The sequence below is a fragment of the Sminthopsis crassicaudata genome, chromosome 2 (assembly GCF_048593235.1).
Source record: "Sminthopsis crassicaudata isolate SCR6 chromosome 2, ASM4859323v1, whole genome shotgun sequence".
NCBI classification, from domain to species: Eukaryota; Metazoa; Chordata; class Mammalia; order Dasyuromorphia; family Dasyuridae; genus Sminthopsis; species Sminthopsis crassicaudata.
The window spans coordinates 631,445,469-631,469,162 of NC_133618.1; the positions used below are offsets into that span (position 1 = coordinate 631,445,469).

A 23,694-nucleotide genomic window follows, 5' to 3' on the forward strand; every position below is an offset into this window, starting at 1 on the left:
CCCCCGAAAGCCTTCCTCAGCCTCTCCTAGAAGGCGCGGGGCGTCCTCGGCGCGCTCTGGCCCGGCGCTGCGCCCGCCCTGGACGGTAGCAGCTCCGGGGCCTCTCGGGCCCGGGCCCTGCAGGCACCTGCCTCGGCTCTTCCCCGACGGCCACGTCCCTCTTCGGCCCGCGCCGCCCTATCGAGAGGCGGGGGACCCCCAGGTGCGGAGCCCGGAGCCGGGGCGCCCCCCTGGCCATCCAGGCCCACGGGTGTTAAAGGCTCGGCCTCGGCCTCGGCCTCCTCTCCGGGGTTGGCTTTCCCCGGGAATAGGGCCACCCCTCCCCGGCCCCTCTTCCCTCCTCTCCCGGATTTTCCATTTAATAGAGTAAGGGAGGGGAGAGCCGGGAGGCCCCTCCATGAGGAGGCAGAGGGAGACGGGGCCCGAAAACAAACTTCGATCCGAACGGAGGACCATTGTTTTAGAAGGGGCCGAGCTGGCGCGCGCGGCTTCCCAGACTGGCTGGAGCCCCGGACGCTGCTGCTCAGTCCCGGGCCTAACGCCGGCGACAAAATGCATCCTGGGGGCTGGGCGAACCCCAGCCAGAGGGCAGTGACAAAGGCTTTCACTCAACTTTTAAAATCAAACAACGGACCCAAAAGGATTTATTCATAAAACAAGGGCCAGCTTGGTGGGTCCCGGCACTGTCGGGCTCAAGTACCTGCCCCTTCTCGGCCCTGTCCCTCCAGCCCACTTTCTTTTTCTAAAAGGAAGTCTGGCTTTTGGACAAGAATCCTAAACTTCAAATGCTGCTGCAGAGGTGACCTGCTAATTACTGGGGGTGGTGGGGAGGAATTCGCGTTTACTGTGTTAAATAAAGCTAGGATTTGCAGCCAGTGAGAAGGGGATCTGAAATAAACTGGAGGAGAGCAAGCTCCCGGCTCCAGTTCCTCCCAAGGCCTCTGCAGGAGCCAGAGAGAGGCCGCAGGTAAAGGCCTTGAAAACACTGCTTTTAGCTGGAAACTTACTTTTTAGAGCTAAACCTGTCATTTCCTCTTTCCTTGCAAACAAGTCAAATTTAAAATAGAAACAAATACAAAGTTTTCTGAGGAGCCCAAGTTGTGAAAGTGCTTGGTTAAAAATGTTTTCTGCATTTCTTTTTTTCTTTCTTTCTTTTTTTTAAATAGCCATGACTGTAATTCATACATCAATTCCCACTTGTTTTGATTAATGTTAGCGTGTATCGCCTTTTACAATGAGCTGATCGTGAGGCTCACAGTGAAGAAAAATTAACCTTAAACTCTGGACAGGAGCAATGCCATTAAAAGCCCCTCTTCCTCTCCAACCTCCCAGTCAGACAGAAAAAAGACTCCAGAAAGTTTGATAAGCAAAGGAAGCTAACTAATCCTTGAACCCTGCTGTTCTCCAGAACGTGGATAAACATGCAATCTGGCCCAGTGTTCGAAGACTCCAAAAACAGGTTAGCAACTTAATGTCAAACAATGGCACTTTGCAGCAGTTAACTTTTTAAAAACATTTTTACAATGACCTGAGATTTGATTCTAAATATACATGCTAATAAATGTTATTGATTAATGGACTAATTTGATGTTCATTTACATAATACTAGAAAATAGTCAATTACTATTTTTGTTTGAGATGATAAATTCAGTCCATTGATAGATACTTAAGGGAGGTTCTGGCTAAGAAGAAGTGCGCTGACTGGCACAGTCCCAACCCCAGTTGGTTTCAGTAACTACAAATATCTTATCCCAGGAGAAATGAACAAATAGCCTTCTTCTCAATTTCAAAAAAGAACATCCAGAAAAAGAGTTTAAACTTCAATTTTGAATGACTTGGAGTTTCAGAATGTTTTAAAATCTTTGTTTCAAATTAAGAAATGAGACCAATGTTTATTCAGAAACGCTGATGCTGAAATACAAAATCACAATGCAAAACGGAATAAGTTATTTTATTACAAGATATATAGAACAGAACTGATCTCATTTTTAAGCCTAATTTCACCAATATTATAATGCAAGAAGTTTACCACCACAGGGCTCCCAAACCCTACCATGTTATACATAAATGAAACAAATTCAACTTGCAAAATTAGAAACCAGAACATGAAAGTATCTACAATAATTATAAATAGTGCAAAGTATATGTCATATCTACAGTGCAGGTATTGAGTATCAAAATTTTTTTTGTGTGTGTGTGGACAGAATGTTTGTTTGTTTTTTTTAACAATGAATGTATCAGAATGTATTCAAATCCAAAGCGACCAAAACAAACTTATTTTTTCTCTTTTTTCAAGAAAAATTGTCGGGCTTCTTCCCACGCTTGCTCTGGAAATCTGTTACATAACTCAAGGTAATCTTGGGAAGTGAAAAATTTTTCTGTCAGAAAGAGAAAGCATAACATTAGATTAAAATTTGGGGTGTGCTAAAAATAAACTTATTTTAATATTCAAGAGGCTGGGAATAAAGATAATCAGCTTTAAGAGAAATATGGATATCTGCTAAATTCATTAAAAAAACCTCAAAAATGTCAAAATGTTTCCTCTGTATTCAGATAATATTAATTATGAAAGTATTTTTAAAAATGACTGCTTCTTAAAAAAAAAAAAAAACGAATGAGGACAAAAACACTATTTATTGTGCTCCTTCTCAAATTACCAGAAAAAAAGACTATTTGTCTATATTTTACTACAAAGTTTTGAATTTCTTTTCTTTTAGGCAAAAACTTAAACCAAGTTTCATTTTCAGAAGATGTGAAACCTAATTTTAAGGTCAAGTTTTGATTTTAAGTGTAATTTGTAATTTTCCCCTACTTCCATATTCAGCTTTATATCTAATGACTGAGGAGACAAATGAGAAATCCTCATTTATAAAAGAGGACCTAGAGCCCACCAGCTTTTGAAAACATGCGTATTCAGCCGCTTTAAGGAACCGTCGCCCATGAGTGTGCAGTTGCATGAACAGGCTGCACTGCTCATGGATATAAAATGAACTTTCATAGACTTATCAGATAAGAGGAGTTCTAAGAGTCACTCTCTGAGCCCAGTGGCCATTGAGTCAGAACTCTTTTGGGGGACAACTGAGCATTGACCAGTTGCAATTTGGTTCCTGTTTAAAACCTTAAAAAATTTTTTTTTAAAAATTAATTTTATAATTATAATTTTTTTGACAGTACATATGCATGGGTATTTTTTTTTTTTTTTTACATTATCCCTTGTATTCACTTCTTTTCCAAATTTCCCCCTCCTTCCCTCTACTCCCTCCCCTAGATGACATGCAATCCCATACATTTAAAACCTCTTTCAAAAAACAACGGTGCTGTCTCTGGACTTGGTGTCTTGCTCTAGAAGTAGCAGACTATCATTAACTGGCCCCCAAAAGCACATCAAAGAAGCCATGGGGGATCTTCTCCCAGATAAGGGCAGAGGGGATATCATTTGTTTCATGAGAAAATAGGAAAAAGGAGTGCTGCTAGTTTTTTTCACCTTAACACAAAATTTGTTCTATGACTGAAAATAAAAACCAGCAATGATATCTCCAGGTGTTATTTCCACATGGAGAATATTGGGGTCTGGGGCCTCCTAGGCAGGGAGAGCTTGTCCTGGGGTGACGGCTTGATGCTGAAAAAGGCCTCTTTGGGCAAGATGAGGACACGCTGCCCTGGCCTGGGCCGTGGGTACTGAACAAGAGGGTGTCCCCTCTTCTCCTTATTTGTTTACTTCTTCACTCACCTGGTTCCACAAAACCTGTTTTTTTTTAAAAGGACAAATGTAACCACTTCAGTTGTTGTTGCTTTTTCTTGTTGAAACTTTTCAACACCTGCTTATTCCAAATGACTTTTTGTTTTCTTTGCAAAAGAATCCAACACACACCAAATATAGGCTTCAAGGTTGGGGGCGCCAGAAGGGCACACGGCTAAGAGATAGAATTTTCAGTGTTTTAAAGAATTTTTTTTTAAAAAAGAAAAATTGGAAAATTTTACATCAAGTTTTTCTAAATAGGATGTCCTACAACTATCACAAAACAAGGTGATACAAAGAACTAGTGAAGCAATGCTTTGGTTTTTTAAATCACAATCTAAGAAGATGATTAAAAAAATACAATTTCAAATCATCCTAACATTGGACTCTGATCAGAGGAAAATGTCCCAGCAGGAGAGCAACAGAAAGAGGCTTGTAAATCTTTCAGCCTCTGAACTCTGCTAATTTGATGGCTTTTTCTACATGTAAAACAAATATTTTCAATAAAAAAGTTCAAGGGTTTAAATTCACCATTGGGGGACTTTCCCCCACTTCCTCGGCTAAGCCAGATTACATCTTATCACCAGGCAATGAAGGAAAACTAAAATCCTCTTCCTAGCATTTTTCATTGGGGAAATGTAAACTAATATTTATTATCCTGAATATCTGTTTTTATCTAAGGTTTTTTTAAATAACACTTGTTGACAGCAGAAAGATGAGCTAATTAATTAGCAGTATAGAAGCTCTTCAGAAAGACTTGTAGAAATTAGATTTTTCTAATTCCCTTGTATCATGCAGGGACTGGTTTCTCTTTATCACAGCCATGAAAAGGCCATTTTGTGAAGGTAACAAAGGTACCACCAAGATTTTCTTGGAATCTTTTAGATTTCTCGGAAAGGCAACATAGGGATTCCTGCTTAGGGGTAAAATCCACAATTACTTTTTGCCTTGAAATATATTAGTTGGCCCTTGAAAACTGAGTCCTTGATGCTAAAATAATGGGAAATTATAAGTGATAGAAGATGGATAATAAATATGGAGGTGAGCTATCATAAATGATGTCTTAGTTTTCAAGAGACATACTTACCCCTTGTTTGAGGATACAAATCTTCGGTCTGACCTGGAATTGGTTCAAAGTCCTGGGTAGACAAAAGAAAACTCTACAGTGAGAATAAAACCAGTAAGTTTTGATGAAATAAACTCTGAAAATCCTTATGAAGCAACCGATCTGCCATCCTTTTTGCCTAATAAGCCTGGAATTGAATATAGAATCTGAGGAATTTTATAAATGGATCCTGGGCCTGGATTACTATAAAGGAAAACTAAATGATGACACTTAAAATCTACTACTACATGTAACTGCTTTCATCTTAATACTCTCCATAAAACACTATTCATGTTACACAATTATCACAAATTACTGTCTACTATCAGCAAGCACTGTGATATTCCCCAAACTTTATTTTGTATAAATCTACCCTTTTGCGTGTTATTTTGTTAGGTTTAGCAACTTGTAGTTTATAGCCTGGCTTAGTAGTGAGCAGTTTTGCTTGAGGGAAACATTCCCAACTATCCTGAAAAATTTTGCTGAAATTTCAGTAACCAAAAAATATTAAATTTATATCTTAACAACATGGTATTTTAAATGGTGAACTTGAACATTAATATATGATGAAGGGAACAGGCCAGAATCCTTAATAGTTTATTCTACAGATAATGCGTTGCTATAGATTAAAGTGGTAGTCCAACCAAGCCAGGAAAGTAGCTTATCTAATTCCCTCCTCCTCTTCCTCTCTTCTTTTCCTCATCACAGGCTTTAGGAGCTGGAAGGGGGCTTAGAGGGAGTTCAATCCCTTCATTTAGCAAAGTCAATGTTTAAGGCATCAGGAAATTCTCAGTAACCACAATTAGTGTCACAAAGAAGTTTTTGCCATTTTGGGAAAATTAATTTCTTTCTAAGATGTGCATTTTTGGGGGAAGATAGGATCTCTCCCACCTCAGAATGTGTAAGATCAAATGAAAGTGCATATTAAAGGATCTGCTATGTGTGGATTTGTTTTTATTTATCATTTGACATCCCATGGAATTCTGTTAAGAAACTGATATAATTTCTCAGGCAGCTAAAATTTTAAATAATCAGAAGATATTGTTTGGCCCAGCTGCTTATGCTAGGGTTTTAAGTTCCTGATATAGTTCTTTATCTTACATTAAAATTTTCAAACTTTGTTTTATGAATGACACAAAATGTTCAAATTTATCTAACAGATTCTCTTATTAATATTTTATTAGAAAAGCACTTCTGAAAAGCCAATGGTTCTGAAGTGTTTGAGTTTTCAAACTATTTTGGAAAATGAAGTCCAGAATTACAAATAGAATAGCTGGGCTGAAAGATTTTTTAAAGTGATTGACCTTTAACTTTGTTTATTCCCTCACCACTGAATGTAGACTGTAAAAAAAAGAAAAAGTCTTTCACAAAGAAAGTGTCATAAATCATTTTTAAAAGTCCTTCCTTTAAAAACGCATTTAATAATAACTTACTTACTATCAAACAAATATCAGAAGTCATCTGTATTAGCCAGAATAAGGTACAAAACAAAACAAAACAACAACAAAAAAAGGAAAAACCTCCCTTTTTTGAGGTTTTTTTTTTTTTTTTTTTTTTTTAAATAATACTACAAGCAAGAAGAGGTCTGGAAAGCAGTTCCCACATTTGTTCCTGAGCAATAGTAGCATTTAATCTTACAGTAGAAAATATGAACCAAGCTGAAAGATGAAAACTTTTAAAAAAAGCAATCACTAGATTAGGCAACAAATACCAGGTAAGCAATTTTGACTTTGTGTGTCCAGTTAGTTATATGACTTTGGACGATGAGAATGTTACTTATACTATAATAGGAGCTCTGACTTACAGACACATTCACTGTCTGAAGGTGACATCACATGTCCAAGTTGGGGAGTTTTTTTAAGCCTCACACAGAGACAGTGAATTTCAAGTCATACCAAAAAGCATCCTGGAGTTGAACTTAACATTTTTTGGCTTTTTTGACAGTTTAAAGTCACAGATCTAGTTCTTTTTTTGATTGTGTCTAGATTGTGTTCTCCACAACTTGATAAAACATAAATCATTCCTAATGTAGCAAGGAAAATGAAAAAGAATCAAGCAATCTTTAAAAACAGTAATTATCAACTGTCTTGAGCCAAGTTGGCCATTTTGTTCACCCTAGAGCTACTTACTGCTGGCAGCTCTGCTAAGGTGCAATCTGTTTAACCTGGCCCAGTAGAAAGTTCTCTCCAAGCATAAGAACAATGGTTTTTTGGGTTTCTTTTTTAGAGGGATGCCAGGGATACAGCAATGAATAGTCTCTAAAGGTTTACTTCTATGTTCTTAGTGAATCAGGTAAACAGAAAGCCAGAAGCCTAGACCCACAGGGAGTAATGGCCTAAATGGAAGTTCCTGGTGGAATGTCTGTACCTGAATGAACGTAGCAAGCAAGACACAACTCATCTCCTGCTCCAGGATGATCTTGTTCTGAGGGTTATTGTAACAAGCTGCGATTAGTGAAGGAAAGAGCACTTTGATGAGTCGAGGATCACTAAAATACTGGAAAGGCAACTGGCAAAGCTTCTGCAGCACCGTAGGGTGGCGGCCGGACTGCACGATGACCTGGGGACAAAGAGAAGAAGCTGAGCTCAGCTGGTCCGGCTTCCCAGATCACGGCCCGACTAGCAAGGCTGCTCCTGAGAGTGCTGCGCAGTCCATGCCAGGCGGCAGGACCAGACCAATGGAAACGCCCCATTCCTTTCCCTCAGAGGGAGGAAAGGCCAATTTCCCAGGGCTCAGGCAAGCTCGTGCTCGCTCCCTCGCTTCCTCGCATGCACGAGCTCCCCGGCTGTGCCACAGGCTAGAGGGGCAGCCAGGGAGAGAGCCAGGCTTCCTGCAGAATGATCCAGGATAAACATTTACCCAGACGGGGCCACTGGGCCTGCCTCCCGCCTCCTGGCCCACTTGCTCTTCTCTAACAATCTCTTGGACGCACGGAATGCACACTCTACTAGACATTTCATTCAGAAGCTGAAAAGAAAAGCTGATTGTAAGTTCCTTTGCCACAGTTTCTGCAAGTAGAGAGCCGGAAAGATCCTCCCCTCAGTCTTCCTTATCTTCATTTTTATCACGGCCATCCAGTCTAAAAGGAGAATTGTTTAGATAAATGGGACTGTTGTCTTGAAGTAGGCTAGGTTTATAGCTGTGTACATCTTAAGACACGGAGCAATTAATGGGGCTAGCTGGAGAACCCTCTTAATTTACTCCCCAGTCCTACAAAGTCTCCATGATAAACTAAGACATGTCAAAATCAGATCTGTTTCAAGTAACCTTGATTAGACAATTAGAATATGAAAGGGTTGGGTGACCCACAGTTGGCTTCTCAGTGGAGAAGGAAGCTTCTCCAAGGTTAGGGACACTGTAAAACCTAAGGTCACGACTGTAAATTGTACTTGGAAAAACACAATTTTACAGGTACACACCCAGACAGGACTGCATTCAAATGAAAACCAGAAGGAGAGAATGAAGCAGGGGAGGCTGGAGGAACATAAATTACCGGGATTTACAAGTTTTGAAAGTACTTTTAACAATACACTAAGAACACACTCTCCGTTGATAATGCAGTTTGGTTTAAGGACAAGATCAACAAAGTAATAGTTCACATTTTTTAGTTCAATAGCTAAAATGACATCAAAAACCCTTCAGAGGATGTTGATAGGGACTTGCTAATACCCGCAAATCCAAGTGGAATTTTAAAGACTCTTACTCTGTGACAGTCTAGCTCATAGTCAGGTAGCGCCATTCAGATGTTTAGTGATAAATGTGATTTTGTTATTGATTTTGAGAAACCATTTACTTAAGCCTATAGTTTAATTGTTAGCTACATAAAATGTAACCCATCCAAGCAGACACTATTTGGGATTTGAAATGGAAGAATGATTTAAAAGTCTTTCTTTTTTTCACTCTGGGAAATAATTAAGATCAACTTTTCCCTTAGTAAATTCATTAAGCATTTACTGAGTATCTACTATGTGTAAGATTTTGGAATGGATAACAATAAGTGACGTTAAGATATATGAACTTATAGATGTAGATATACAGAATAGATAGCTAGGTAATTTCAGCTAATCCTAACAACTCTTAAATTTTTTTCAAAAATATTTTATTTTCCAAATACACCTAAAGATAATTTTCAAAATTCATTTTTGTAAGTCTTTGTGTTCCAATTTTTTCTTCCTCTCTACTTTATTTCCCTACTCTTCAGATTACAGCAAATAATCTGATATAGGTTAAATATGTGCAATTCTTTTAATCACATTTCCATATTTGTCACACAACAACTTTGGAGGTTCATTAATTGCAAAGTTCTAATTCAGGATGATCTACCTGGCACATTTTGACCCCTGCAGACATCAGAATGACAGGAGGCAATTTTGAATTTTACTGAGCTTGTATTGTTTTTTAAATTTCATTTTTAAAAATTAATTTTTCTCTCAATTAGATGTAAGAACAATTTTTAACATTCATTTAAAAATTGTTAAATTGGGGCAGCTAGATGGCACAGTGGATAGAGTACCAAGCCTGAAGTCAGGAGGACCTGGGTTCAAATCTGGCCTCCGACACTTAACACTTTCTGGCTGTGTGACTCTGGGCAAGTCACTTAACCCCAACTGCCTCAGCCAGAAAAAAAAAAAAATGTTAAACGTCTTCCAAGGCAATCCCAATAAACTTTGGATGCAAAATGCCATCTGTATCCAGAAAGAGAACTATGGAGATTAAATGTAAATTAACACATGATAATGTTCACTTCTTTTTTTTCTGTTTTTTTTTTCCCTTTCCTGTGGTTTTTTTACCCTTTTTGTTCTGAATTTTCTCACTCAACATGATTTAAAATGTTAATGGACATGTATAACCCAGAAAAAAATAAGATAAAAATTAAATAAAAAATGAAAAAAAATTGAAGTCCAAATCCCTGTCTCCAGCAACTTAATATCAATTGTATGTGTGCAATCATACAAAATGTTTCCATATTATAGAAGAAAACACAGACCAAAAAACCCTCAATCCAACCTAAACCAAACAAAAATAAAGGATACTTCAACCTACACTCAGATCCCTTCAGTTCTTTCTGACAGTCAGCACTTTTCATTAGGAGCCTAACCCATTTGTCTTAGAATCGTTTTGGATCAGGGTACTGCGGAGAGTATCAAAGTCATTCATAGATGATTATCATATAGTATTGCTATTACAATGTGCAATGTTCTTTTCACTTTGTATCAGTTCATATAAGTCTTCCTAGGTTTTTCTGTAACCATCCTTCTCATAGTTTTTTAAAGCACAATAGTATTTCATCACAATCATACACCTGTTTTCAACTTGTATTCTAATAAATGCTGACATACAAATTATTGGTAAACATGGACTTTTAAACTCAGGTGAAATTAACATTTATTAAATGAATCGACTATTTGATTATGTTCACATCTCAAGACTCAGTGTAAAGCCAGTCTTAAGTACTGGGAGTTCATTCAGTTTAAGTCTTTTCAACAATACAAAAGGGAGTTAATTTAATCTTTTAGTCAATTTGATTCCTAAGAGGGTGAGCAGGTCTACACTACAACTGGAAATCCATTCTCGGGCTCCTAAGTGGTGGTCACAACCCCCCACCCCCAGCCGGCGTTTTGTCAGCCTGGATAGAGAAGCCCCCTCAGATCCCAAGGGGACTGAAGAGCAGCCAGGCTCTGTGTGGAAGCTGTCTGTTGCGCCTGCTCTGGGTGACACACAGCAGGGCCCCATGGCTTCCTTTGTAATAAGCTGAGCTCAGAGATCTGCCTGGATGGATTTGGGCTATTTGAAAGCCTCACTTTCATTAGGGAGGTGGCAGAGCTGCAGATAATAATTCACATTTCTACAGAGCTTTAAAGCTGAAAACATTTTCTTTAGAACAAGCCTGTGAGTCAGTCAGGGCAAAGATTATCATTTCCATTTTTACAAAGGAGGGAAACAAAGGCAGAGAAAGTTGGAATGACTTGTTCCAAAGGTGGGATTCAAAGCTGGGCTGGCGGCCCTCCTTTCCACAAGGCCGCTGTTGCTCTGGGGAGCGGGCCAAACCTCCCTGTTGGAAGGGAAGGAAAAAGGATCAAGGAATGGCTAGGAAAATCTGTCTAGCAAGGCTGAAGCAAGAGCCCAACTGAACCTGGGGCCCACAGGGAACAGCCTGAGAATCCCGGGCAGTTTATCAGATACCTACATTTATTTCTGGGAAACAAAAGGAAAGAATAATTGTTTCCTTGGTTAGCTCATGTTTTCTGTAGTTGGCAGAAACTCATACTGAGTCTCTAGGAGTATGCTATCTATAAAGTCTTTCTCTCTCATAGATATTTCTGTTAACACACTGAAACCGTTTATTTGAAGTTTGGATAAAATCTAAACAATTGGAAGTTTGTAGCTGGGAGCTAGTCCCTACTGATCTCTCCATCCGTGCCCAGCCCCCAGCCCCAGCAAGCTGATCTTCAGATAATTCTTTGAATCTCCCCCATGGACCCTCCGTGCTCAATTCCCTCTCCTATGACTCAGGAATTCCAGCAAACTAGCTGCTTTGGAGCAGCCCCGGTTCCTGGAGGCCTGAAGAGCAAACACCACCCATCGGCTGGGAAAAGCAGTATTTCTCGAAGGGTAGAGAATGGCTTGGGTAATATTAAAAATGACAGGACATGTCCTTTTTAAAATATAATTTCTACTTTTGAATCATGAGTTATCTAAGGTGAAAAAGGAAAATGGGTTCAGGATGAAGAGCTCTAGGGGATCTTTGAGTGTAATTTCCCGACTTTATCACTGGGGTAACTGAGGCCCAGAGAGATGTCACACAGGCAGGAGGCAGCCCAGTCAGATCTGGATCTCCAGGTCCTGTGACTGGTGCTGAGGATGTCTGGGCAGAGAATCCTGGGACAAACTGGCCTTTCACAGCTGTCACATTCAACCCGCACAAGTGGCCTGCAAAGTTCCTGAGGATACTGGACCAGGCTAAAATATAACTGAGAAGTGTTTGACAAAATCACAATAAAAGCCAGAGGATGCTCATTTGTGGCTTTGTCAGTGAGCTGGGGTCTCTCAGTCCTGTTTCTTTGAGTCCGACATCTGCGCAACACTGGCTGGTGGGCACAGCGATGAGACCCTCCTCTGTCCACTCCCAAGCTGGAGGCCTCCCACCTCTCTTCTAGCAGTCCTCCATCTTACCTGACCTGGGTTCTATCCTAGCTCCTTCTCCTGAGCTCACTCTGACCTCTGTCTCCCCTTCTGGTTCCTGCTTGCATTTGCACTCCCAACCCTCAGCCCATGCCAGCACAGAGTAAGGACTTAAAGCCGGTTGGCTGATACTTGGCCTGGTTCTCCTTAACTTTAGTGACAGTGAGCTCCATCACCCCCCCCACAAGCCATGAGCAGGGCCACATCAGCTACAGAACCAAGGGCTGGCCCAGAAGCCTCGAAGCCTGCCAGGGCTCCACCACTGCCCTCAGACTCATGGCCCCTTTTGAAAAATGAGACAGTACAGTTGTCAACATTACAACAAGGGTTTTTGTCCAGTGTCTTTTGGTAAATCTCAGGACAGATATGCATCCATAAGCTGCAAATATAACCCAGTGATTAACAAAAAATTTAGGAAATAAAATACAAAAACAAAGTGCAGAGCTTCCAAAGCCTTACAAAAAGGGCAAAGAAGGATCTTCTTCAAGAGGGAAGATCTTAAAATCAGGATTACAAAGGGATTCTAACATGACAAAGGGATTTGTGCTTTATTGATCTGAGTTCCCCTGACCACCTATTGGTCTTTCAAATTCCACTTTTTATTCCCTTCCTTCATTGGTCAATGGAAGACATTTTAAGTAATGTCAGAGCTAGAAAAAATTTATAAGTGATCTTGCCCAAGTTCTTACTTTATAGGATGACCCTGGGTTCGAGAGGGAAAGTGTCCTGATGAAGGTGACACAACTACAGACTAAGTGCAGGGCCTTCTCTCCGGAAGCCAGAAGAGACTCAAAACGGCTAATATTACCCCCCCACCCCAATCCCTCTCTGGTCAGTGCTTAGGCCTGGGAGATAAGTCACTGTGCAAAGCCCAGAAGTCACTGAGTATTTAATGACAAGGGAGCCACATAAACCTGCCGCCAACAGCAGAAAACAGAGATCCTGAGGTAAATAAGCCTTCAATGTAACAATAGCTTTTAGAGGTAGAGCCAATATGCTGTAACCACATAGAACTGCTGCTGGCCATTCTTGGCTCAGTAAGCCCAGAAAGGTGTGCAAACAACTGGGGGGGAAGAGGAGGAGCACAGTGTCAGTGAGAAAGGAAATGCATTTTGATAGCTCTGAAGAGAGAATCCTATCGTGGCTGCCGTCCAAGGAATACAGGTAAAGTGGTTTCAGAAAAAAACAAACTCAGATGAGGGAAGTGGCAGACACTGTCACCTTCCCCTTCCCTCAAACATATAAATACAATGGAAGACTTCCCTGATGAGAAGGGTTTGCTGCCATTCCAATGGTGCTGGTTTTAATATCAGGAAGAGACTCATTTAACCCAGGGTGTGTTCAGTTTTTTCCACTCTCCACCCCCTTTCGCCTGAGAAATATTTACTTGACGCTGGATATATAAGAATATAAAATAGGTAATCAACCAAACATTTACTGATAATAAATCACAATGCTATTTTAAAACAATTCTTTGGGATACTAATAATTTTACTATTTATTAAAGATAAAAGCAAATTTGCATTTGAGATAGATGTGCATGTTTATTTTTACATAAAGAATTTTGCTAAATTTTTCACAATCCCCACATTCCCTTTAAGAAGTTTTGGTTTAGCCTGTAGGCCCTGGCCCCACTCTCTTAAGGCCAGATAGTTTACATTAACCCTCAAGGTTCTGGGGGTTCTGAGGGACTGATGTCTTTTTTTCTGACAATAGGAGCCAGTGACTAGCACCTCCAGTTTCATTTAACCATTTAACAGAGAATTTTGACAAAGGGATATTTACTTCAAAGATGTAGCAAGATCAAATGTATAAACATTCCCCCTCAAGAACTTAGGGACCAATCATCCCTATACTACCCCAATCCCTGAGAGTACAAAACTATTTAGCACTGGTTCCACCAAATTCATGTCTGTGTCATAGCTACCACTGGCTTAGGGTCCCAAGAGAACTCCCAAAAGTCACTCCTTGTTCCCAAAGGCATTGAACTTGTGTTGATTTTGAAATATGGACTATGGAATGACAGAATGTTGAGAGGTTCCTTTGACCTTTGGAACTCTCAAGATTACAGCCTCTAACTACTTCACTGGTCATCAAACTTTGTCAAGAGTGTGAAGAAAATAGCCGTGGCTGATAAGAGTTATTTGATTATCTCCTGTGGGATAACCCAAAAGCTCTGGCTCATGGTTACTTAGCTAAAACCAGTCATGGAAAGTTGATGCAGGTCCTGGAGACTCCCTCTCCCAGATACTTCCTTGAACCCCATCACGTTTCCCCAAGATTTCTCCTAGAAATCCATATATAATATTACAACATAGCCATCATATTTCAAGAAATTATAAAGAAAATTCCTAGATTTTCCACATGGAAACACCAAACTAGATGTGCTGTGCATATTAGAGCCCCCTTACAGTACCCAGAGTGAGGGGCCTGTTGACACTAGATTCACCATTCCTAGAATAGCTCTGATTATTCTAATGCTGGGCCTTAGACTGCACCTTCTGCCTAGAATGCTTAACTCTTCTCCATTTTCATAATTTGTTTACTAAAATTTTACCTCAAATATTTATTGCACATCTCACCTCTTCCATGAAGACTGTACTGATTGTGTGTGTGTGTGTGTGTGTGTGTGTGTGTATTCTTCTCTCCTTTAAACCAATTCAGATAGGAGTGACCTGGATAGGAACTTGCAGAGCTCAGACCATGAGGGCTGTGAATAGACCTCTCCTCAGATCACACCATCTTAGACATGCTGAAACTTTCAAGCCCCTCGACTGAGCTGTCAAATAGTTAAAAGTCATAAAAAGATAGAAACTCAGGCCAGGTGTCTGCCCTCAAGAAAATAGCTCAGCTTTAACATAAAGTCCAAAGTTAAGATGAATAAGCAACAACAACAAAAAAGAGATCAACCATAAAGGGCTACTATGGTGACTGGAAAACTTAGGATGCAAAATTCAGAAAAAGATAATAACTTGAAAACTTCTACAAGCAAAGCCTTAAAGAAAAATGCAGATTAGACACATGTCCAACGAGAATTTTTAGAAAAGTTAAAGAAAGCAATAAAAAAGATGAACAAAATTATTTTAAAAACCAAATAAGTTCAATATAGGAAAAAAGGGGAAAGAAATGAGAGCTTTGTAAGAAAATTTTGTAAATGAAGAACTAAAGAAAATGATTGCTTAAAAATGAGAACTGGTAAAACGAAAGCTAATGATTCTATGAAACATTAAGAAACAGTAAAACTAAGTGAAAGGATTAAAACATTTGAAGAAAATGTGAAATGTCTCATGAAAAAAAAAACTGACTTGGAAAAAAATTTTGAGGACAGATCATTTAAGAATCATTGGGTTACCTGAAATTCACATAGCATAAAAGAACCTACCCATCATATTTCAATAAATTATAAAGGAAAACTTCCTGGCTGTCTTAGAACGAGTGGACAAACCAGAAATTGAAAGAATTTACGAGTTATCTCCTGAAAGAAACCCCAAAATCAAAACTCCAGTTTCAATATACTTCTTGGGTAGCATTATTCACTTCATCCAATGAAGAAGACTTTCAAGCATGAAAAGACTAGAGCTAAATAGGAAATCTGGCATTCAAACGAAGGACTCAAGAAAAGTATAAAACCGTTAAAGAAAAAGGTCTGTGTGGTCTGTGTGTGTGTGTGTATGTGTGTGTGTGTGTGTGTGTGTGTGAGAGAGAGAGAGAGAGAGAGAGAGAGAGAGAGAGAGAGAGAGAGAGAGAGAGAGAGAGAGAGAAATAATAAGTGATTAATTAAAGTCAAACAGTTTATATTCATATGTGGGGAATATGTAACCCCTAAGGATTTTATCATCATTAGAACTTTTACTCTCATCTCAACTAGTTCAAAGAGGAAAGAATAAACATACACACATAGCTGAATACAGAAATTCATCTTAACAAACAGGGAAGTAGGAGGATTTGTGTGTATGTGTTTTTGTAGGGGAAGGTAGGGAACAGAGAACAAGAGAGTAAATCAAAAGAGGCAATAGTCACAAACAAAATATTTTTAAAGAAGAATGAATTCACAGGGTAAAAAAGAGAAGACTGAGTATTAAAAAAACAGGGAAACCACAACAATTATAACTGTGAATGTGAGTGGGATGAATTCAACCATAAAATGGGACCGAATGGATTTGAACAATCTAACAACATATTGTGTATAAGAAACACACTTGAAACAGAAAGCTACATAGAGATTTAAAATAAAGAGAATCTATTATGAAAGAGTGCCTCAGCTGAAGCAAAAAGGCAGGGTGGCAGTCAGACAAAATAAACATAGACTTAATAAAAGAGAGTATCTAGAGAAGCTACATCTTGCACAAAGGCATTTTTGACAATAATTTAATATAAAAACTAAACCTATATGCACCAAATGACATAGTTAAATGAATTACAAGAAGAAATACGAAGTAAAAACTAGAACAGGGCTTCTTAAACTTTTTCTACTTGTGACCCCATTTTGCCCGAGAAAAATTTTACATAACCAATTTAACCCTTTTAGTGAGTAAATTTTAAAAAAAATAATTGTAAAAACATTGTCTACTGACTAATTTTTGTCTCTTTTCACAAGTTTCTTTTTTTGTATCTATTTTATAGTGTATAATTCATTCATATATATATATATATACACATATATGTATATATATATAGTTTATAAATAAATATGCTTATGTTGGTTGTCAGAGTTTAGGGATTAATACATCTGTGTCTTAAAGATAGATGAGTTTGAGAGGGAATTAAAACATTCTTCATTTAGAAATGAAATCTTTGGGAATGAGAGACAGAGTATCATGAAGAAAAAAAAGAAGAACTGAAAAGAGAAGTGGCTAAGTAGCACAGCATTCTGATGAAAAAAAAAAGAAAAAGAAAAAGGCAGGAGCCGGAAATTACAAGGGAAGATTAGTACAAGTTGGATTTGATAACATACCTGTGGGCTACTAATAAAATTAATTAAATTAAATTAAAGGGGTATATAAATCAAATGTTTATGGATAATTAATCATAATTTCACAATCCCCACATTCAATTATGTGATCCCATATTGGATCACAATCCATAGTTTTAATAAGCTTTGAATTAGAACAGTAGAAGATCTCAATTTACCTCTCTCAGATTTAAATAAATCTAGCCAAGAAATAAAGAAGTTAAGGATATAAATAGAATTTTTGAAAAATTAGATTCTGGAGAATGATGAATGAGAATAGAAAGGAACATACCTATTCTCAGCTGTGCATAGGACCACACATGCACAAAAATGGACCATATTAGGGTATTTAAAAAACTTCAAATGCAGAAAAGCAGAAATATTAGTTTTCCTGATCATAATACATTAAAAATTTCACTCATTAAGAGGGTTTCTGAAGCTCTCTGAAGAGGAAAAAAGAATGATCTTTGCTGTTTGTACAAAGCGTTACCATTTTCAAAGTACTTTTACATACATTTCTGGGAATGTAGACTCTGAGGCCACTAACTCAAAGTGTTACTGATACTGACAGGTTGGGAAGTCAGAGGGCAGCCAGCTGCATCTTCCCTCAGCATTCTGGGGCAATAGTGAAGGATGGGGGTTCTCTTTCTAGTGTTAATTGTTCACCAGTCCCTACCTGTGTGACCTTCCCATTGATTTACCAGATGATATCAATTATACAGATAGACTTAATTAGCTTTTAGAAATGAATATTTACTGTAGTAGTAAGAGAACATTGGTTAGTGGTAAAAAATATTCCCCAAACTAGACACTCTTCTACACATACATATAAATTCAGGCTTTTAAAGAACACTTATGGCAAAAGTGGAACATGGATACTACTTTTTAGAGATACCTTTCTACTATTTGGAGGAATAGAAGGATAAAAAAAATACTTGTCTTCCCTACCTTCAGGTAGGGCACAGCCTTCAGCAGGCTTCCTTATGGAGTCCTAAAGCTGCCTTGCCTCAATATTTCTAGTTTGTCCTTGGCTTCTGATTCAGATCCTTCAATCACGTATGGCAACACTGCTATGTGATAGTGATGCTGCCAGCGTGAACATGGAAAGTCTAAAATCTTCAAAGCTGTTACAGTTCACAGAATCCCCTGGTCAAGGGTGGGTGTGAAGCCAGAGATTTTTTCCTTTGGTTTTGGCTAAAGCTTGTTCCATGGGTGGGCCAGACAGTGGAATACTGGATTCATAACTGTTTTGTTCTTTATCCAAGACCAGAGGACATCACTGAGTTTTTTTAGCCAGTTTCAATATACTTCTTGGGTAGCATTATTCACTTCATCCAGTAACTTTCAATCCTTCCAAATAGATCAAGGACTTTTTTGCTTCTAGATTAATGCTCATGATTGATCGATTCAAGAAACGTGTTTTCATGTAAAAAAGACATTTGTGCTAAAGCATCTTTTAGTTTAAATGATTGAACAAAATTCTCTCTTTATACAAGTAATCCTCACAGCAACTATAATGTATGTTGAGCAAAATTATTTCTAAAATGTAGAGAGGGCATTCAAAGTCACAGTCAGAAATAACAGAACTAGCCTCAGAACCCAATTAACTGCAATTATTCTCATAGTTAAATATTTGGATCTGATTATAACAGATTAATTCTAACTTGTAAAAAAGACAAATAATTTTGTAATTAATTTTATTAGTAGCCCACAGGTATGTTATCAAATCCAACTTGTACCAATCTTCCCTTGCAATTTCTGGCTTCTGCCTTTTTCTTTTTCTTTTTCTTTTTTTTTTATCAGAATGCTGTGCTACTTAGCCACTTCTCTTTTCAGTTCTTTTTTTCCTTCATGATACTCTGTCTCTTATTCCCAAAGATTTCACTTCTAAATGAAGAATGTTTTAAATCCCTCTCAAACTCATCTATCTTTAAGACACAGACGTATTAATCCCTAAACTCTTTTGACTCAGTAAAAATTTTTTAGCATATAACCGATATAAGCTTATTTATTTATAAACTATATATAAATGAATTATACATTATAAAATTGAGTCAAAAATTAGTCAGTAGACAATGTTTTACAATTATTCTCTAAAAATTTACTTACTAAAAGTTTAAAAACCTTGTGGTCCAACTAAAATCAACTTTACTATTATTACTATTATTTTTGGGAACAGGATGCAGTGTAGTGTATTTTTTCATTCAAATTAATCTTGGCTAGAAATTCTGGGACACCTTACAATTTGAAGGTAGGTTTATTTCTTTTGTTGGTTTTGATGACTATAGCTGACTAGAGACACAGAGATTCACATAGGAGAAGGGCAGTTCTGGCCGCACTGACAAAAATCATAATCATTTTCCAGTAAATTTCCATCTTCATTCTATCAATTAATTGTTCTTATAAATTAAACATAATGTGTTGCATTTTTTATATTTTTTAATAAATGGTTTTAAAATTTATTTAAATCCATATATTAAGTATTAATAAAACTTAATTTTTCCTTTTTCAAAGATTAAAAAATATAAACTGAAATTCTAATATTTTTTCCCCACATTCTAGGGAACTGTCTTATGTTCTCATTTTGGAGTAGGTAATCTCTAAGGTCCTATGAAATCCCCCAAACTATGCTTTATTATATACAGTTCCTCAGAGGGTTAGTTTTACACTTTAACAAAACTACCGGTGGGATTTTTAGGGCAAATATCATCTTGCTATGTAAACACACATCTTTTCCCCTCAAAAGCCCCGTCCAAACATATGTTAATTCTGAAAAAAACATTTTTGTTGTGCTTTTTATTTTTCTCTTGGTTATAAAGTAAAAAAAAAAAAAAAGAAATTTATACTGAAACCAATAATTCATTTTAAGCAGATCACAAAACAGAAGAAAATTTTGTATTCTGAAGTTCATTTTTAAAATTTCATTTAAAACAACAAATTTGGGTGTTAGGAAAAAATCTGATTAGATTATTTAGAAATAATATCACATCAATATCAATAAAATGCCTCAATATTTTAAACATTTTTGTTTATTTGCATTTTGTCTGCCTTGAGAAGGTAGTGCAGCCCATCTCATTTTGGGGGTCGACATATGGTAGAATTTCTGGGTAATTAAATAGCAAATTCACTAACAAGCTTTCAAGAGAGCATGTTATATTTCACTCTACAGTTCAGGAAACTGAGGCTTGGAGAGAAGTGACCTGTCCACAAGCGGAGAACTGATACCTGTCAGCCTCGGGACTCAGACTTGCCATTGGACCTAAGTCCAACGCTCTTTTCATGAACAAGATGCCAATTTCCCCAAGCTTGCTGAGACCTTGTCTGTGGGAGTGATTTCTAAGGCTCCATCCTTTGCAGTTCTGAAGTTCTTGTGGATACAAAGATGCTTTCTGTTTGCCAGATTTGTTACAAACAACAAATGTAAACACAACATAAAAAGCTCCACAGATTTTCTTCTAAAGAATGGAAAAAAATCAACAGATAAATACATGCTTCCTAGCACTCTTCAGAGTGTAGCAGATTTCCTAAGAGGAGCTCCACTTTTAATGAGGGCCAGCTAGATCCCTGGAAAAGTGACCAATGTTATTTCACAGCAGCGAGCAGACCCGTCCTAACTGTACTCTGGATAACTTCCCTCAGGAGCACGAACATGGACTCAGCCCAGGAGGGTCTTCTCAAGTTGACACATTCTATGGGGGTACAGAAACAACAGGGCTGGCACATGCTGAGCATCTTCTGGCCTCTGTTTAAATGCCCAGCTCCGGACACATCCCATAGTGGTTTTATGGGATCCCTGCATAATCCTATGACTATTCTATTAAATCATAAAAATATAATAGTAGCCAAATCTTTTTGTAGTTTCAGTTTATTGCTTTCTCAAGTGAAATAAATGGTCTCTCAGATTTCTTTTGCTTTCATCTTTCTGCATTAAGTACAGTCGGATGAGGTTCCAATTAGGGTCCATTAAATGCTCAAACTGATTCATGAGTCATTTTAAAGTTTCTTTTTCTAACCATGTATACATATGTGTCTGTCTGTCTGACTGTCTGTCTGTAGCACATTGCTGGGTTAGCGGTGACCCCTGGAGAGAGACGACTTCTGGTTTTTGGCCTCTCCCACTCCAGCACCCGCCAAGGATCATCTGCTTGTCACCTGCTAGGTATAACCATTTGAAGAACAGTCACCACATGTGGGTTCCCTCTTTGGGAAAGGAGGAGGTGAGTAATGGAAAGCTGGCAGCTAGCAGACATTTATCTCTAGGCAACAAACCCTTACCAGCTTTGGAAAAATTGGAAATATTAAAGAGTTTCGAGATGTTGCTCCATATAATGTGGAAGCATCTTCTTATGGGAATGGTTCTTCTAAAAATGGCAGACAAGACCCCTTCTAAGAAATGTCAGGGGGTACTTTCCTGGGAATTCAGAGCTTTTTCTCTTTCTCTTGTGGTCTTACAAATAGAAACAGGATAGGGATAAGCCTTCTAGCTTCCATTAAATCATAATGAGTAACTGAAGCTCACAGAGTGCAAATGGCTTATTTAAGGTGACAAAATGTTCCAGAGCTGGTTTATCATTCCAGTCTTTCCTATTAGAACACATTATGGCCCACATGCCTTAAAAGGGAAGCAGTCCAAGAATTCACAAATGCTATTGGCAAAAAAAAAGTACTTTTTGTTTTAATTTTCCAGTCAAAGTAGTATCAGGGATGAGAGGACCTGAATGGACTTTCTTGTATGCTAGATGCTAAATAATCAAATGACATACAAATAGGCTCCAAAATTCAGGAAAACGGAAATTTTTAAAATTCATGTGATTTGAACTGATCCATAAAAACAAAAGATTAACATAGTATTCTTTAGAGTAGCATAGAGTATAGGCCATGATATGGCCTGGTAGAAAGACCATGACATTTATTATTTTAAGCTTTGTATCAAACACTATCTGTTTTTTATCCCATGGCACTTTGTTAATATGCTCATCTTTCCCTGAATAAACCTTTCTGGGCAACAGAGGAAACCAGTCACAAAATGGCCTGGAGAATGATGGTCTTTGTTGCATTCTGTTCTCAGAGTCCAGAGGAGATGACAGACATGGAATTTAGGTGGAACCAGATGCAAGTTCTAATTCTAACTTGCTATAAAAACAAATAATTTTCTTTCTTTGAACCCATTTCTTATCAAGAAGAGGAGGGGGTTGAAACTCTTAACATCTACAGTTCCTTTTAATTGCAATATGCTAACAGCCTGTTATATTGATATATCTGGATTGGGTTTTATATTTCTCAAGTTCTCAATGGGTAGGGGAGGAAGTTAAGGAAATGGGGAGAATCTGAATCTGAAAATTAAATAAAATTGTAAGATGAAAAACAATAAGCTGAACGAACGAATGAATATATAAAATTATGTTGCTTAAAAAAAAAGATTATGATATTCCATTAGTGGGCTGTGCTTTACTTTACACAGGATGGGTGTTTCTGAAAAGTTGTACATAGATGTTTTGAAAAGTAAACAAAATCACATTATTTAATGACCTCAAAGAATTCACTATTACAAAAATTAATCCTATGATTATTTTATTCTTATAAAATATATTTTTTCTATTATAGTATTTTATTTTTTAAAATATTTGCAATGATAGTTTTCAACATTCACTTCTGCAAAACTTTGTGTTCCAAACTTTTCTCTTCTTTCCCTGCTCTCCTCTATCTAAGACAGCAAGCAATCTGATATAGGTTAAGCATGTGCAGTTCTTCTAAACATGTTTCCCACATTCATCATACTGCACAAGAAAAATCAGATTAAAAGTGAAAAAAATTGAGAAAGAAAAAACCCAAGCAAACAAACAATAACAACAAAAAGCAAAAATACTATGCTTTGATCCAAATTCAGTCAAGGACTCATTATTTAAAGGCAAAGGAGTGGAAAGGTAAATTCTCCCATAAAGTAAAAAGTCAATGATCGATTAATAAACTTTCTAGTTTGGTTTTTCATATATCAGGTTCTCTTCAATGGACATGCTTTTTAATTTGTGATAATCCAGGTTATTCGGTCAGGGATGATTTTTTTTTTTTTTTTTTTTTTTTTTTACTAAGTTTGTAAGTTAACTATCCAGTAATAACAAATCTTGTCTAAAAGGGCTCATATAAGCGTGCATCCTGATCCCTGGCTTTCCTTTGGCTAAAGCAATCACAACTTCAATCAAAACAAAATTAGAAAACTCTTTCTATAATTGGATTCTAAGACAAATCAAGAATCACAAAACCAGAGAAACAGGTTTGAAAGCAATTGATCTCCTTCTCTTACATTTTTAGCCCCAGATTTAGTTAAGGAACTTTGCCAAACCCAGTAAAATGTTTTAAGGCTCATATATTCAAGGTGGTGATAATCTCTCCTGCGACAGCACTCCTAGAAAGAGCTGCTTGTAATGACTCACAGTCGAACTCTGGATTAATCAGTTCAATCCAACAAACATTTACAAAGTGCCTAATAACCTCAGGAAGACAACTAGTACAAGTGCTAGTAGACCTATTTTGTAGATAACTCTCCTCCTCAAAAGAACCCTGAAGTTCAGAGATTAAATGATTTGCCCTGTCCCCAAAGCTGGAAGGTGAAGTCAGGTGTTTCGCTTGACTTTAAGGGCAATACTATTTCCTATAGATCATACTGCTGCACATTTCCTACCCTCCAAGAATTTACAGTTTAGTCTAAGGAGTGATTTC

General features: G+C 37.7%; 1 protein-coding gene across 2 annotated transcripts in view; it reads right to left on the minus strand.

Annotated features, from left to right (window-relative positions):
• Positions 1–1,935: 1,935 nt before the first annotated feature.
• Positions 1,936–23,694, minus strand: part of SCAPER (S-phase cyclin A associated protein in the ER) — a 370,936-nt gene continuing 349,177 nt past the window's right edge. For both annotated transcript variants that reach the window (XM_074296499.1, XM_074296500.1), the window contains 3 exons: positions 7,212–7,403; positions 4,827–4,878; positions 1,936–2,378 (listed from right to left, as the gene is read on the minus strand). In XM_074296499.1, coding sequence (XP_074152600.1) covers positions 2,275–2,378; positions 4,827–4,878; positions 7,212–7,403 — 348 coding nt within the window. In that variant the 3' untranslated portion in view covers positions 1,936–2,274. The remainder of the gene's footprint in view (positions 2,379–4,826; positions 4,879–7,211; positions 7,404–23,694) is intronic.